The sequence below is a fragment of the Anas acuta genome, chromosome 1 (assembly GCF_963932015.1).
Source record: "Anas acuta chromosome 1, bAnaAcu1.1, whole genome shotgun sequence".
In the NCBI taxonomy this organism is placed as follows: domain Eukaryota; kingdom Metazoa; phylum Chordata; class Aves; order Anseriformes; family Anatidae; genus Anas; species Anas acuta.
The window spans coordinates 181032628-181050107 of record NC_088979.1 but is presented as its reverse complement, the minus strand read 5'-3'; the positions used below and the strand labels follow the sequence as shown (position 1 = coordinate 181050107).

At 42.0% G+C, this 17480-nt stretch overlaps 1 protein-coding gene across 7 annotated transcripts in view; it reads right to left on the bottom strand.

Moving 5' to 3' along the window:
* The window catches only part of PTPRZ1 (protein tyrosine phosphatase receptor type Z1), a 138443-nt gene extending 126569 nt beyond the window's left edge, over positions 1 to 11874 (bottom strand). For 5 of the 7 annotated variants that reach the window (XM_068669591.1, XM_068669593.1, XM_068669592.1 and 2 more), the window contains exon 1: positions 11486 to 11874. In XM_068669591.1, the coding sequence (XP_068525692.1) occupies positions 11486 to 11543 (58 nt within the window). In that variant the 5' untranslated portion in view covers positions 11544 to 11874. The remainder of the gene's footprint in view (positions 1 to 11485) is intronic. The other 2 variants (XM_068669596.1, XM_068669597.1) reach the window with 1 other exon arrangement.
* Between the last annotated feature and the right edge of the window lie 5606 nt (positions 11875 to 17480).

Genomic DNA, 17480 nt, shown 5'->3' with positions numbered 1-17480 from the left:
TGCAGCAGGGATAAAATGTGTAGATCATATTAGAAAAAAAGCTGATTAATTCTTATCACCTTATTAACCAACAGCAAGAATATATTTTCTGGTTGTTCCATGTACATTTTCTTCTATGTTACTCAACTGTACGTAACCTGAAACTATCCTTTATGCATCACTGCCTCATCATCTTCACCTGATTTAGCTGAACCTGTCTTCTTCAATTCAGCATGTCAATAAGGGCATTTTTAATCTGCTCTAAATTGCATTTACAATTTGTTTTCATATGATGTATCTCTTTTGCCATTGCAAACATTTAAAGTGTTGCAAAAGCTAATCAGATTAGATCATTTAGCATGTGCACATATTCCTAATGAACAACACATATTGATTCCTGCTGGCATCTTTCCCTCCATGAGTATAGACACTCAGACAAATCTTTAGCAGATTGTATGTCACAGTCTTATCACCTCTCACAGAAAGGCTGGAATTTCCCGTACAGCGAAGACTAATGCTACATGGAAACATACTTCTTAGTATTATAAATTCCACAGCTGATGGTACAAATCAGGAAAAAATAGAAAATATTGAGGCCTATAGGACAGCTTCCCAAAATCTTTTTTGTGTGGATGTGTTTTTCACCAATGGATTAAACGAACAATTTCTGCTCTGGGATGTTTTTAATTATTCCTGAATGAATATGGGTCCATACCACGGGGTCCATCCCTCAGGAGCAAACTGCTTCAACCTGGCTCCCCCATGGGCAGCAGCTCCTGCCAGGTCACCTGCTCCTGCGTGGGCTCCTCTCCACGGGCTACAGGTCCGGCCCGGAATCTGCTCCGGCAGGGGTCTTCCACAGGCGGCAGCCTCCGTCAGTGCAGGGCCACCTGCTCCACTGTGGTCTCCTCCACAGGCTGCAGTGTGGAACCCTGCTCCACCGTGGTACTCCATGGGCTGCAGGGGGACATCCTGCTTCACCATGGTCCTCACCACAGGCCGCAGCGGACTTCTGCTCTGGCGCCTGGAGCACCTCTCCCCCTCATTCTGCACTGACCTTGGCTCCTGCAAGGCTGTTCCTCACTCCTCTCACTCTCCCAGCTGCTGTGTGGCGCAGCATTTTTTTTCCCTGTCTTAAATATGCTCTTACAGAGGCGCAAACCATCGCTTATTGGCTCAGCTCTGGAAAACAATGGGGCCCTTACCAAACATGGGGCAGCTTCTAGATCCTTCTCACAGAAACCACCCCTATGCCCCCCTGCTACCAAAACCTTGCCACGTAAACCCACTACACTTATACAGCATGTAAAATTTACAAAATGCCAGAATTTGCCAATGTATCCTTTATTCAACCCCCTTATGCATTTCAGTAAAGCTTTTCAGCACATGATTCTCATTCTGAACTTCCCCGTGAAGCCCTTCACCCTCCCAGTCTACAACATCAGTTTCCACTTCCTTGGGGCCTCCCATTAACAGTGTTTACATTATGCTGATTGATTTGGAAAAAGCAGCCCACTTCTAAGGCACATTGCAACTGTCCTGAATTAGAAAAGAATCAGTGAAACATAAAAAAAGGAAATGACTTGCACCAGCATGCTATGGATATTTATGGTAAAATCCCATTTCTACTGAACTGACTCATTTTATTTGTCTCTGTAGACATCTGAGCCAGCCTGGGCTTCATGGGATGGCTCTACAGAATGAGTGGACACCAGAAACTGAGGAATGTCCTTTCCCCTTCATTTCCTACAGCCTTATCCCTTGAGAAAGTGAGAACACTGCCAGTTCTTAAAGATGTTCCATGAGCTCATATCTCAACTAAACCCCTACCTCCTAAAGTCATACAATGACAAGAGATTTCAAATAGCTTTCTTACTTGGTGGTTGTATAAATATTTAAAATGGCAAACTGTTAACAAACTGTTTGTTTGTTTGTTTGTTTTCTGGATAGATTGACGACATTTAATTCTCTATGTAGTTTGAAATGCTGAGTGGTACTCGAGATGTGAGTAACCACTCAGTCCCCAGTAACTCAGCTTACAAATGTGTCAGTCTGGAGCGAGGAAAGGCCATTTGCTGTTGCTTCAGCCATGGGCAGCTGGCTGGCACAGCCACGTGCATACTGCTCAGCTTTCTCATCTAGCACAGTTGAAACAGTAAGATGGTACTCACTTAAAGTGACTCTGAGGTCACTGATGCAGTTCTGTTCCTACCTATTTTTCTATTGCAGGAGCTGCAGGTGCTTGAAGAAATGCATGGAGCTCTATACAGAAAAAATAGTTTTTTTCCCCTCCTATTGTTTGCATTGGAAAGACTATCTAAAAATTTCATTAATTGAATGGGTAGGATCCTTCTTCTGGTTTTCAATTTAAATTTGCACAGGGCCAGTTTGTATCCTTTTTATTTATTTATTTTTTCCTCAGCACTATCCCATAACTTGAACAGTTCTTTTGGATCTTTTTATTCCTGATGCTCATCCAGGATTTATTCAAGCACAGTTCTGCTGATAACTCCAGTATGATCTGTGTACCTGCAATGATACAAACCTAACGTGTGTAAAAAAAAGATAACTTGCTTCCTTGGGATTTTTCTGCAACAAGCTACTATTGCAAGATAAATGACATGCAAAGCCACAGTCTAAAAATCAAAGGAAATTACAAAGAAGGAGGGAGGCACAGGCCATACAGGACTCATCCTGATCTCAAAACAGATGATGGGTTGTGTGCTGACCACACCATGTACCGTGAAACATCCCCCACACCTAACAGCATGCTCCAGTGGACTTGGGGAAAGAATTCTTCAACCTGTCAGGAAATCCAAACCTGCCAAATCCCAGCCAAACACATCTACCACCACAAGAGCTACAAAATGAAATTATAGAAACAAATAAAATACACTTGGAATATATATTTTTTCCAAATATCTTGAAACAGATATAACACAGTTGGTCAGTTTGGGGATGGAGCTAGAAGACAAACTGCCTGGGGTAATATCAGATCACTTTTATAAAGCCAGCTGTTAATCTGATCATTAGCTCATTTAGTCCAAGGAAGCAGCTGTCTTTCTTTTTGGGAACTTCATTTAAAATCATGGAGTCTCACATGTAAAGCCAGCACAGAAATAAGTGTCTCTCTCTCAAACACTGATTTTCAAGGCTTCATTTGCCCTCAAAATACTGGCTTTACCTTTCAAAAAGCTTTCAGTTCTTCTACATAAGCTGCCCCTGCAGAGCACCAGAAATTGTTATTTTCCAAGGCTTTGACAGAATTTGAAAAATAGCAGCATATTTCAACAAATATTTTTGAAGAATTGCAATACAAAACAACCTAAATCTCAATGAATTCAAAATTAATTTCCTAATAAAATTAGGAAATTTTAATTTTATTTTTATTTATTTTTATTTTTTTTTCCAAAATTCTGTTAGGGCATTTACAGAAACATTGATCTTCATTCAAGATAACTTTGATTTCATTTATTTCTTTTTCAAAATCCTTTATTTACAGCTTTGAAGACCAAATTTGCAATGCTATTTCCATACACTAAAAGTACTCTAAATATCTCTTATTTCCCCTTTTCTAATGCTATTATTTAATCAAGTCTTAATTTCTTTTACTGTTATCCTATCTCAGTCAACAGATAAATAAGCAAGTGAAGATGGATACCTCTTCAAATACTACCTGTTTTATATTTCAATCCTCAGGTAATCTAGTATGTAGTAGAAATCTTTTGGATTGAGCAATGAGGATTAGAATTCAGAGTCAGAGTGCAAACAGATATACCTCCCCTAAAAACTCCTAATGAAATCTCTCATTAGTCAGGTGAGCAGTCCTAATATCTTCAGAAGGAATACTTAACTCAGCAACCCCTGGATACTCATACACCCATGGGCTTGTACCAGCCTTTGAAAAGTAGAAGCCCCTGTAGAACATCTAAGATAGTGGTACACTTGTTATGGGGTTTTCCTTCTCTCTCTCTCTCTCTCTCTCTCTCTATATATATATATATATACTTTATTGACTTTATATATATATATATATATATATATATATAAATAAAGTCAGGAATGTACATATAAACTGAATGTTATGGAACTAAAGCAAATGATCAACACATAAAACAAAACACTACCCTTCAGAGCACTGTGTTAACCCATCTGATGGAGGAGCGACGGATGGAGTGTATATTGAGTTTAAAGGAGTAAATCTTATTTACATTTAGTGTGCTAAAACAGAAAATGAAATTGTTGAATGCTATCTGCAAAGTAGGATCTCTAAAATTTCTACATTACACAGAGAATTTTCTAGGCAACTAATGTCTATAAATTTAGCAAAATATCTTCAGGACTTTTCCAAAATAGTGAATTACTTCATCATGTGAGACATAAAGGGCTGTAGGAGAAAAACATATATATATATATATATACCTTTTGTGTCTCTCTAGATGCTATAGAAATCTAGAGAAGTAAATATTGCTTGTTATATGCTAAGTAGACAAGCCATGTCTAGTCCACCTTTTAGCTGCTGAATCTGAAGCTGCAGCATAAGCTGTGTATTCAGGAGACCTGACAAAAGCCCTGATGTGAGACAGCATTTAGCTGAATTACCTAGCTGTTAGGCACTCGATGTAGGCTCCAGAACCTTGAAGTTCAGACTCCTACACTGTCTTTAGGTGAGCTGGACAAAGTGCAGTGCAGTAACAAGCAAGTTAGTGCAATAATGAGCTACTGGCTTGTCCAAAGGGCATTCAGCTGCCCAGAACAGCTAATGCAAATTGCGGAGTAGGTGGAAACATATCTGAGATCTGTTCTTCTTTGGGATGTTGGGTCCTTCATAAGTGCAACCTAGAATGTACTCCCAAGAGCGTCTGTAACTTGCAAAGAAATGAGGAAAAAGAACCCTTTTAAGAACACAACTGGGAAGAAAAGCAGTGGTAGTGATTTATACATTGTATCCAGCAAGCAGATAATGAAATACAGAGTGGAAGCAGAGATAATGTCTCACATTTCCTCCCTTGCTGTGCTATCCTATTGGTGCAGAGACCCGTCTCCAAAAGCCTGAAGAAGATGCTTAAGGAACATTAAGAAAAATGCAAACTTTTGTGATATGCTTGAAATCTTCCTTACAAACACTCCCAAGCTCTATTTCCAGCTCAAAAAAAAATCTGAAATGGATGTGATTTCCACCTGATTAGCAACCTTCAGTAGATTCCACTTCAAGAACTTGTCCAGTACTCCCTCAAAACATTTTGCTCTCACAGCAACCTACAGCAGAGATTCACAAATCTATCACCTTTTGAAGGAAGAACCATCATTTTACTTTATTTTATTTCATTTAATTTTTAAATTTGGCTCCTACTGCCTTCCTTTGTTGTCCCCTTGCACTTATATTAGAAGAGTCAGTGAAGAATTTATTCCCATCTACTCTCTTTATCTCTCTCATGAGATCAGAATGCACTATAAAACAAACTCTTTAGTTTTCTTTGTTCTCAACAGGGAACTTAGCTTATTTAGTCATTTGTGAAAATAAATACCTGTGATCTTCCCCACTGATCTTCTTTTACTCATTTCCAAGTCAACTGTGCCCTTTAAGAGATGAGTGGAACACAAGCATACACAAGATTTAAGAAGCGGGCTGGCTGTGGCTTTATGCAGTGGCATAACTGATATAGTTCTTCTCCCTGTGCTTTCCCTGTGATTCCTAGAATTTTCGAATTTTACATTTTTTTTTTTTAAAGGCAAAATTCTTTAGCTTAAACAAAAACATGAAGAGCCTCTCATTTGACAAAACCTGGTGTTTGGAGACGGAAGATATAGGTAAAAACCCCTTTAGCTCTGAACAGGTCTTCCCTCTAGAATGTATTTCTTGGGTAAAATACTTAATCACTGAGCAACACCATGAGAAGACAGAGTCATCACCTTGTCCTTTTCTTAAACAGAAATTGCAGCAGATCAAGACACCTGATCTTATCAGGACATAATTAGGGAAGCCTTATTAATTTAGGGATGGGGAAAGTCATCTGAAAGCAGATTTGGTTTTGAATCCCAGTTAAAGTTAGGAAAGAACGATAGACTGAGAAGTAAACAAAAAGGTCACTTAAAGGTACATGTATATGCAGAAGAGGAATTCCCCCTGCCAGAAAATTTCCCTGGAAGGCCCTAAAGTTACTAGCTGAGTTGGTGAACTTTTTAATCAAAATTGTGGATTCAGGAATCTAAGTTCCACTAGCATCCTACTTTCAGTGCTGAGCTGTCTTTACCAGATGTAACATAGTGTTTTTGTTATCCATTGGACTTTTACCAGAATAAAGACTTCTGGAACTAGCTAACTTAAACAACAGCTCCTGGAGTCTTTAATTAGTAATGAAACATATTAGTTGCTAGGGTGAAATATAGCTACTTCTGATAGAACAAAGAACACTTAAGTCTAACTATGGTTCAGAAGAGAGAAGCAATAGGAGCTTCTGAGAAGCATGCCTCAGCTATAATACTTCACAATGCTTTAAAGCCTGCACTTTGACCAGAGAGTCTTGTAATAACAACCTGTAAAGAAAAAAAATATATATATATATATATATACATCTCTATTTCATTTCTAAAATCTCCACTGAATCATTCATTTCCACCTGAGCTTCAAGACTGAATTGACTGACATTGGTATTTCATATTCAACAAGCAACCTGGACCATACCTTTCCTCAAAAATACTTCACTGCCAGCAGTTCCTCTACAACCTGCTGGAGCCAAGTTTCTTTTACAGCCTCCTTGGAAAAAAAAAAAAATCTTTAATTTAGTGGATTCTGTTTATTTAATACTTTAATTCCTTTTCTTTCAGTTGATTTATCTTTCTAATGCAGAAGCTTTGACTTGTATTGAAAAAGGTAACTTTTGTCTTTATGGGAAAAGAAGCTTATTGAATAGCCAAAGGATGTCTCATACAGGAAAGCCACATAAATGGTGCATGAAGCTGTAAGAATTGCGCTGTTAAATGGGAGAAGGGGGCTCCGGAACTGCTGCAGACTTCCTGGCCCTAAGGGGAATACTGAGGAGCTCTGCACGTTTGAAGAGGAATTGAAATTGTCAGCGAAAGAACAGAATCTGTTCACTCTTAAATTCCTAATTAGAGAACTCATAGTGGGAAGTGACCACTTACATGATGAGCAAAGAGAATGAAGGAAATTGCCTTCCTTAAAAACAGCAAGTGTCTAAATTCATAAATTATCATCCTGATTTGTAATCCAGATTATAGCTAGAGAAGTTTCAAATTGTCATAGTAATTTTTTATATTTCATATAATTTCTCTCCAGAAAGGAGTATATTTAGAGGGGAAGTAATGACAAATATAATTTAGAAATCTTTCCTTATATGCTGTATAGATTAAACACTGGAAATTACAGCTTTATTTTAGATATGCCCCATAGACTTGTGTGGGTTACAGTGATGTTATTTTTTAACTGTCATTGATTTCTGCACGACTTTTCATACCTGTCAGTATTTGAACCTAAACCAAATCCATACAGTATATATAGATTTCAATATATATCATTCTCAATGGTACATAAATACAGAATATATAGATGGTTAAAATGGAAATTTAAACAGTCTTCAGATTCCTGTTTTGTTTTAGACTTATGTTTTACATGTAGGACTAAATTTCTCTCTAAGAACTATGCATCATCATCCAAAGGAATGTTGTCTTAATTGTAAAATATGCTAAAGCATTAAAAATAAAGTACAGTAATATTACTGTGCTGTAATTAAGTCTGAATTATGCCAAATACCTGGCCTACAAAATTACTGACAAAAAAAGAAAAAAAAAAGAAAAAAAAAGAAAGAAAAAGAGAGATTAGAGCTAATAAGAAGGCTCTGATCCCTTATTCATTTAACAGACTAAGGGATTATTGAACCTAAATGTGCGTTCATGAGAATGAACAGAAAGCCTAATCAGATTTAGAAATCTATGCCTTAGTTAGGGCCATCCAATAAAAAGAAGAGAAGTTGCTTTTCTTGTTGGTAGTGAGATATATGCTGTCTGCTAGCGTGGAAATACAATCCTGATGTCAGCTTTATAATAAAAACTAGAATACTTAGAGAAACTTTACTACTTTTCTTGTGAATACATGGTACTGGAATGCCAGAAACAAGCCAAAAAATGAGAGATTTTCTCTAGAGAGTGAAAAATTAAAGTGAAACACAGCTAATTAAACAATTCATAGAGTTTAATTAGCTGTCTTTTGAAAGGCAAAATGCTGGCTGAGGTCAGACAGTGATAGTAATAAGGTGTAGATGAGCTAATTTGGGTGAGACTTTTTACATTATTTGGGGAAATTACCCATACATTTTCCTAGTGAGAGCAGGGAATATTTTTTAAGTCTTGCCTAAATATTTACATCTCTTTGATTCAAATTTAGCCACAATTATAATGTAATTTGTTAAAACATGTTCTTTTTTCTATTAATATTTTCTTGCCTACACAGATTCATAAATAGCCTACTTATAAAAAAAAAAGACTCCAGATATTTTTCCTAAAGCACAATGAGACAAAAGCTACAAAAAGAACATACCCCATTGACTTTAAGTAGGTTATACAGAACACATAAGCCAGGGCGGAATTTCAAAGGCTATTTTCAGCCTGAAATATATGTTGAATAAATGTAATTACAGATTCATATACTTCTCATTTAAAAGGGAAATGTAAAAAACAAGTGGATTGTCCACAGAGTTTTTTTTTCTTTAATTTAGGAACAGAAAAAACTTCATAGGAAATCTCTTTCTAACTACACAGTACTGTTCACAAATAATCGCACAGGACTTCTCATGTGCCCTTACTTGTGGCTGAATAGCATCTTACTCCACAAGTAGTTCCATTGAAGTTCGCTGAATGGCACTCACTGAGAATACTCGGATAATACCCTGCTCCATAAATAATTACATCAGTACTTGGCTTCAGTAGCACTGTGGAGGAAGGTGCTATTCATATCTCAGCAGGGTTATTAGAACCAAGCCCCTAAGCATTTCTTCAATAACACAGAGAACGAACTGTCACTGTCTTGTCATTTCCAAAGGAACTTTTTGCCTCAGTCTCTTCTAATAGTTTTTTCATCAGTGAGGTTGATTTGGCTTTCTTGTCTTTTCTAAACTCATATGAGACTGAGATTTTCCTGCTGAGCCTCCCAGAGGCAATAGCAAAACTCCCAAACAGATTCACTAGAAAGAACCTCCTGTACAGCTCTCTACATGACCAGCTGAAAACTCAACAACATTTTTTGAAACTACAGGCAAACAAGGCCAGGATCGACATGTTGCTTTGCCTCCAGCTAGTAAGCACAGTCTCCAGAAAGCAAAGGCAGATTGCCATGCTCTTCAGCAAAGCCCCATTCACAGAGCCCTGGTTGTGATGTGACACGGTGTCATCTGTACCAGAGATGCGTAATGGTAAGAGCCAACCTGTCTGACCCAGTTCTCCTCTCTCACCAAGCCCTACGAGCCGCCATTTATTTCATTTTATTTTTTTATGAGAAAATAAAAGAAAGTATTGTCAATATTCTAATCAAATGTTTAATCCTATGGACTAATCCTGTCAGATGAAAGCACATTTACTTAAGGAGAGATACTCAAGGAGGAACATATTCAAATGAAATCTGACTAAATCTGACTAATAACCTGCACAGGGTGTTCACTTTTGGGAACAATCATGCCATTGAACACACTGAGGAGGCTAGCTTGTGAGTCTTCAGAACGAGCCACCATTGAAACCAAATCACACATCACATCTAGAAAGGGTGTCCCTTCAGGTCAGGTTTGAAACCAATAGCCTGTCAGTCCAGAGGGGGGGAAAAAAAAAAAAAAAAAAGGTAGTTGCAGCTTGTATTATACCTCATACGTGAGTAAGAATATTGTATTTTCCCATAGTGACAGAACCTTTCAATTAATGAGTATAACATACACATGCGCACTAAGTATTTGAATATTACACTGTACAAAAACACCTAATCTCTAAAAAAGAATAAGATGAAATTATTAACAAAATAGAAGTTTCATTAGAAAAGTTATGTTTGTGTCCTGCATTGTTTACGGTGTGCTAGGATTATTTCTACATGAAAGGCAGTCTCCAAAAGGGAATCATGGTGTATTATGCTATGATCGTAACACGGTATTCTGATCTGTACGTGAACATTTTCATAATATACCTCCATACACATATACAGACACCTGGTAATTTTGTCCCTTGAACAGTCCTGAGAGTACATCTGATCTTAGGAAACAGGCTGGCAGGATAAGAAAGATGATGTGAAACCTCCCCAAAAGTTTTAAGATAAGTCACTCTTTGCCAAACCAGCACGAGAGAAGCATTTCAGTTTAAGTACCCTGTTTTTAGAGATAAGTAAATTTAAAAGTGATGTTAAAATGTTACCAATGCAAGAATCATATATTTTAGTTTAAGGTCAGTTACATTCGTATTTATAGTCGAAATATCCCACTGAACTTTCAGACAGGGGGTAAAAACGTTTTTCAGAAGTAATTTTTGCCAAGGAGCAGAACTCAGCCCGGACTTGCTTTCACTCAGTCACCTAACCCCGATCTTTGTTTATAGAGCATCACGGTTTCAGAAGCAGCACCACCTATTGGGTGGAAAATGTAGGTTAGCGTCTACTTTATCACGAGAGACCTATTGTAAAACTGGTTTTGTATATCATGGGCTGAAGCTTTTAAGTTCCTCATGCTTAAATACAAGCGATCAACTAGTATTTTCTAGTGATCTATTTGACAGAAGCATACAAATTCAAAGCAAACATTCAGCACAATACCAACCCCATCCCTTAAGCTCCTAATATTTGGCAAAGTATTTAAGACAGCACTTCTAGCAGCATCAAGTGACTCACGCTGGTTGTAACAACAGCGAACAACAGAGCACTGCATGATTTTATGAGGCACTCCAGTTGCACAGATCTCAATGAGCTGAAAATTAATTTGGTTATGTAAGTAGCCCTCCTAAAATCTATATATGAATCCATACTCTATATGGAATCCATGTCCCGTGTGAATGAATGAATTATATTTGGCTTTTTCAAGGCAGCTTTATCTCTTTTGAGGGCAATCGCTGACGTTGCCAGTTCTTGGAGAACAAGTCTTTTGATTTTTATTTTATTTTTTATTTTTTTTTTTTGGACTGAAATTTTGCACCCATCCCCGGTTCCCTTCCCAGCGGATCGTGCGAGGGGCAAAGTCAGATTTGGTGCCCCACGCGGGGCAGCCCGGTGCCTGCCGGTGGGTCCCCCGGTCCCTCTCGCCACCCGTGGGTGCGGGCTCCTCCGGGGGGGCTCGATGGGAGCGGAGCTTCGGGGGGTACCGGGGACCCTGCATCCCGGGACGGGGGAAGCGGTGCCACGCGTGGGGCGGCGGCGCGTTCCCACGGCCGGGGCTGACGCCGGGAGCGCTCAGCACCAGGGATCGGAGCGGGGAGCAAAGTTGGTCGCAAACCCCCGGGGTTAATTCACAGAAATCGCACTCACCCACTCTGAGGATACAGACGAGCTGGATGCAGGCAACCAAGCGCCCTAGAATGAGCATGTCCAAAACCGTCCTTTTCCCCCCCTCCCTGCCTGTCCCTCCGTCCGTCCGGCTGCCTCAGCCTCCTGCCCTGCTGCCCGCCGGCTCGCCCAGCCGCACCTCTCCCCACCGCGGGGGGGGGGAGCCGGCAAAGCTCCGCTCCGCTCCGCGGCCGCGCCCGGCGGCCGCCCCCAGGGCGCGGGCGGGCGGGGACGAGCTGCGGGGAGGGGGGGGGAGACCACGGCTTCAGCGCATCGCGGAGCGGCCGCGGGTGCCTGCGGGGGGGAGCGCGCGGGGCGCGGGTGCGGATGCTCGGGAGGCTGCGGGTGCGTGCGCGGAAGGGGGAGAAGCTCTAGGAGTGAGGGGGGGGAGTGAAGGGGAAGGGGGGGTAAAGGGGAGGCGGGGACCGCGCTCTGCTGGGCGGGCGCGCACGTGTGCGCGCGGGGGAGTGCGCGTGCCCGTTTGCGGGGGGGTGGTGTGGGTGCGTGGGTGCGGGAGCGGGCGCGGCGGGGGGGAGAGGGAAGGGGCTGCTCCCACCTCAATCCCCCATCCCACTACCTTCCCTCCCCCCCATCAGAATCTATTACTGGAGGGACACCCAGTCCCCGTCCCGTCCCCCTCCCGGACACCCCCACATAGACACAGCCGTTCGAAGGAAAAGTTTATTTTTTTTTTTTTTTGGCGGGGGTCCTGGGGTTTCAGAGGTCGGCGGGATTAGGAGCGCCGCGACCCCCGGCTCCGCGGAGCCTCGCAGCCGCGGCAACCCCCGGGGATGCTGCAGGTGGCGGGGCCGGAGGAGCCCCGTTAAAAAGCCATCGTCGCCGAGACGGCTCCCGGCGGTGATTTCAGGGCCCGCTTTTGCTGCTGAGGGCAACGGTGCGAGGCATGGCAGGGAGCTGAGCCGGGCGGGAGACGCTGCCGGCCTGGATGTAGGGGGCGTTTGTTCGCAGGCTGCTCGCCGAGCCGGGAGGCACGGGTGCGTGTCCCCTGGGAGCTGCAGGGGGAGCGGGGGAAGGGGCTGGAGCAGCAGGATGCCATTATCCGCCTTAGAAGTGGGTCAGGGCGCGGGCACTGGCATCGTTTCTTCGGGAAGACAAAACAAGAGGGGAAAAAAAAAAAAAAAGGAAACAAAACAGGAACAACAACAAAAAAAAAAATCAGCCCACAAACGAAGCCCAAAGCACCCAAACAAGAAGCGTAAAATGACCCACTGGGAGCCCCAGTCGAGACACTCCGAGCTGGCAGGGAGCAGCCTCACGGCCCTGGCCTTTCCAGCACCAAGCTTGGGTGTCCTGGTGAAAAAAGTTGATTGTAAAAGGCCTCCTAAAAACTCCTCTGCGTATCCCACACAGGGTGCTAGAGACACCGCTGAATGGTAGGCTAATAACATATATCCTCATACAGCCTCGAGAATAATAACTTGAGGCTTTGGGACCATGAGATGACACGCATGATCCTCTTCTTCATCCCAGGGCTGCTGAGGTGCAGCCCGGGGGCAGCGTGAATGGTTTCAGTGTTTGAGATACTGTTCCCAGCTGAGTGAAACTCTCTACTCTGCACGGATGTGATGCGACTTTTAATAGTGGGCAACTTAAGTGTGAAAACACTCGGTGCTGTATAGGTATGCTGCTCTGCTGGGCCTCATAGTCCTTGGGCATGGGGGCTGCTGCTGTCAGCTTCTCCTTCAAGGAAAACAAAGAAAAAAACTCTGCCAGTTTTTCATTTCGATGCCCACCTGCTCTACCTGGCTGTTTGGTTTGGGGTATTAGAGCTATCTTGCAGTGAAGCAAATTGGGAATTTCTGAGTGAGCAAAAGTTGTAGGAGAAATTGCCGAGATGTTCAAGCAGTTGATTGTATTTGAAAATTTGTATTTGAAGACTGTATTTGAAGACTGTATGTGTCTTCTTAAGCAAGGTCAGCATCTTTCAGCATCTTCCATACAATAGAGGCTGATTCATTAGAAGATGCTCTGAGTGACAGTTCTTGTTCAACATGTCTGGTATCATGGCAAGAAATAAGTTCTCTGTGCTGATATCCCCCAGCACAAGATTATTCTAAAGTTGTCCTAAAGGAAAATGTTGTTAATCAGCTGATTTTAGTGCTTTTGACAGAACCCAGACATCAGGAAACCACTGTAGTAACTTCAAAACACATAGATATGCAAAGAAGCTCAAACACAGACAGGTGTATGCAAGTTAAAATATTAATACCCCTGGATGGTATATTCAAGATAAACACTAGCTCCAACACCACTTCAAAATTGGCTCAGTTTCTCAGTAGCAATAAGAATCATATTACATTATGGAGTGATATATATTAAAATGATATTAAAATGCACAGGATAAAGTTTACAGTACTCAACAACTTCCAGAACATAGCATGGAATAATGAGTTATTTTGTTAAGAGCCACAGATGGTAAAGGAGGAATGTATTCGGTCTCTCCAGAGATGATTCTTCACCATCTTACTTTTTACGTAGGTATTTTATTACGGCCAAATGCAAAGTAATATATCTATGAATATACAATGCTGCCAAGGTATACATCCACTTGACTTTCTCAAGCTGGTGGGTAGACATAACTGGATTATGTTGCTTGTGAGTATGTGTGAGCCTGCAGAACTGTCAGCCCTCCTCTCCATCCTGCTAGGGACCACTTTCTGAGCAGTTTGGTACCTTTTCATCTGCAGGTTTTCAGCTGTGGTCAAAGCTTTGTGACCATGCAACAAGACAAAAGGATCACCTCCATCAGCTGCTAAAGTGGTTATCTGCTCAGGTAAGTATTGGAAAAGCTTTGGATAGGCCAGTGTACTCCCTTTCTTACATGATTTCTTTGAGAATTCACTTTTATTTACTCCACAAATCCAGTTGCCCATCATAAGCACACAAACTGAACAGCAACCACAGTGCTCATAGATGGCACAATTATTTCCTAGTTTTCCACAATGAATTGCTACACAGAGATAATCTGGCCCTGACATAGTCTTTTTGCCAAGTTAACTTTCCTCTTCAATAGGTGATACACTGAAATATTTTACATGGAGAGTGACAAACACTCAGAATGTCAGCCTCTCCACCATTTGAAATCTTTACATCAAGAATTTAGTGTCCTTAAAACATGACCACAAATGTCTGCACTAAAACTGCTTGTGCAGTTTCATAGCCTGTACCACAGAGTGCCTATGTTTTTTTTTCATAGCAATGTCAATTGCTTGTTGCATTTATTTTCTGCTTCTCTTGTGGTAAATATTTTCATTTTCAGTAGTCTTTGATATTTGTCAAATTCTTTTGGGGTTTATTTTCTTTTCCTTTCTTTCCGATATGAAGGTTGTACCACCAGCATGGTATGTACAATACAGTAGGTTAACAAAGAATCTGGTGGTCTTCTATTTTTAGTTTCTAGTTAGCTGGAAAAACCCAAGTGTAAATTCAAAACATTAAAAAGGTAGATGTGAAAGCTGTATGTTGTCCTGGCAATGGTTATGACTGCCATCATTAGGAGTATCACTGAGACACACAATACAACTGCAAAACCTCAAATCATTAAGTGCCATGTTTAAGTTAAATGTGTTAGAACTTTCTGATCAGACTACTGCTTTTACCAAGAGTATCTAATATTAAATGCCCCTTGACATGGAGGAATACTGGCATAGGATCTCTCTTTTTTTTTTTTTTTGGTAATAACATAAAAAATGGAAAGTGAAAATAGTATTTTTATGTTCCTCAATTTTGTTTGGCATGTTAGCAGAGATTCAGGATAATTAAAAACTTATTAACAAAGAGATACAGACTTTAAATATATATAATTTAAGGGAGTTCTATTTTCTTAGAATCCATGTATAGTTGTATTGTTTTCAGTTTCAGGACTGGTCTGAGTCATAACTCTCCTCAAAGAACACAGAAAAAGAAGAAAAATGGTGATACTGAACCACTGATTTGCCGCTTTACTAAACAAATGTAACCAAACAGCTTCTCAAAGCTAAACCCAAGGACAGGAGATGGTGTATATTTTCCTCTCAGAAAGAGATCAGGGTTTGACAGAAGCCAGGTGCTATCAGAGCTGGGAAGAGCTACGGGAAAGACGAAGTCTATTCAGGCGATTCAGTTTTATTATTTTACTTCTCAGTAAGAAGCAGCTGAAAAGAGCTAGGCTGTTATGTGCACTAAAGACAACACAGCTTAAACCTGACTTTTTTGCAGCTCTCTGCCTGGCCTAGCTTTGGGAAAGGCTTCAATATCATCTCTTCTGGCAAAGTGGGTGATCTGATGAAAGGTTTATGGGCTAGAAATCTTAGTTATCTGTTTTTCTCAGACTTATCAGTTGATCTTGAAAAAAAAAAAAATCTCTGCAAACTCTGTTGCCCCTTCTGGCAACAACAGCCTGTACTTAGCTGATACTTTCAGTGTGAAACAGCTGCCCCTTGTTAGATCTGTTATAGAACAGCTTCAAACCTCAATACTTGCTGAGCAGAGTGGTTATAGAGATTAGTAGCACATGAGATGTAAGAAATGCTGGGCTGAAATGCAAACACTGAACAGATTATTTTTATATATATGTATGGTGGGCAGGTGGGCAGCCGAGCTCCACCACAACCATTTTCTCACTCCCCCCTCCTCAGAGGGGAAGGGGGAGAAAATCTGATGCCAAGGGCTCAAGGGTTGAGATAAGGACGGGGAGATCATTCAACAGTTATCAAGACACGCAAAACAGACTCAGCATAGGGAGATAAGTAAAATTAGTAAAATTTATTACCTATTACTAACAAGCTAGAGAAGTGAGAAACAAAGGAAAGAAACTAAAAATATCTTCCCCCATCCACCCTCTTCCACCTCCTCCCCCCAAGCAGTGCAGGGGAACAGGGAATGGGGGCTGCGGTCAATCCCTGACGCTTCGTCCCCACTGCTCCTTCATGGTCACTCTCTGCCCCTGCTCCCCGTGGGGTCCCTCCCACAGGATGCCGTCCTTCCCAAACTGAGCCTGCATGGGCTTCCCACAGGCAGCAGCTCTTCAAGCACTGCTCCCACATGGCTCTGTACCACGGGGTCCATCCATCCCCCAGGAGCAAACTGCTCCAGCACGGGTCCCCCATGGGTGGGTGGCAGCTCCCCCCAGACCCCCTGCTCCTGCGTGGGCTCCTCTCCACGGGCTGCAGCTCCGGCCCGGGGCCTGCTCCTGCGGGGGCTCTCCATGGGCCACAGCCGTCTACAGGCCACAGCCACCTGCTCCACCGGGGGCTCCTCCGCCCATGGGGGGGCTGCAGCGTGGAGATCTGCTCCACGTGGGACCCGTGGGCTGCAGGGGGACAGCCTGCTCAACCAGGGGCCTCTCCACAGGCCGCGGGGGAACTGCTGCTGCGTGCCTGGAGCACCTCCTGCCCTCCTGCTGCACTGGCCTGGGGGTCTGCAGGGCTGCTTCTCACTCCTCACTATTCCAGCTGCTGTTGTGCAGCAGTTTTTTTATCCTTAAATCTGCTCTCACAGAGGCAGAAACAACATTGCTTATTAGCTCAGCTCATGGGCAGTGGCAGGTCCCTTTTGGAGCTGTCTGGAGCGGTCTCTGATCTACCATAGGGCGGGTTCTAGATTCTTCTTACAGAAGCCACCCCTGCAGCCCCCTGCTATCAAAACCTTGACACATAAACTCACTACAATACATATATGGGTACTGAGTAAAAATTTTCTGTTTCCTTCCATATTCCCTTGTAGCCACAGTAGCAGTTCAGTCGCAATCAACTTCTCTTTCACAGTCTAGTAGTACACTGTGAGACATGTACTTACTATTCAACAACCTGTTGCAAACAAGTGTTTTCAAGATTCTCCATGAAGGTTGGCAATATTCTTCCACAGAAAAAAATAAAAATAAAAATAAAAAAGCTATCTGTGAAAGAAAAATGCACAACTGGCTGACTTCCTGACAGTGTTTTCAGTTCTCTGAGAGGCATGGCCATGTAAAATGCTC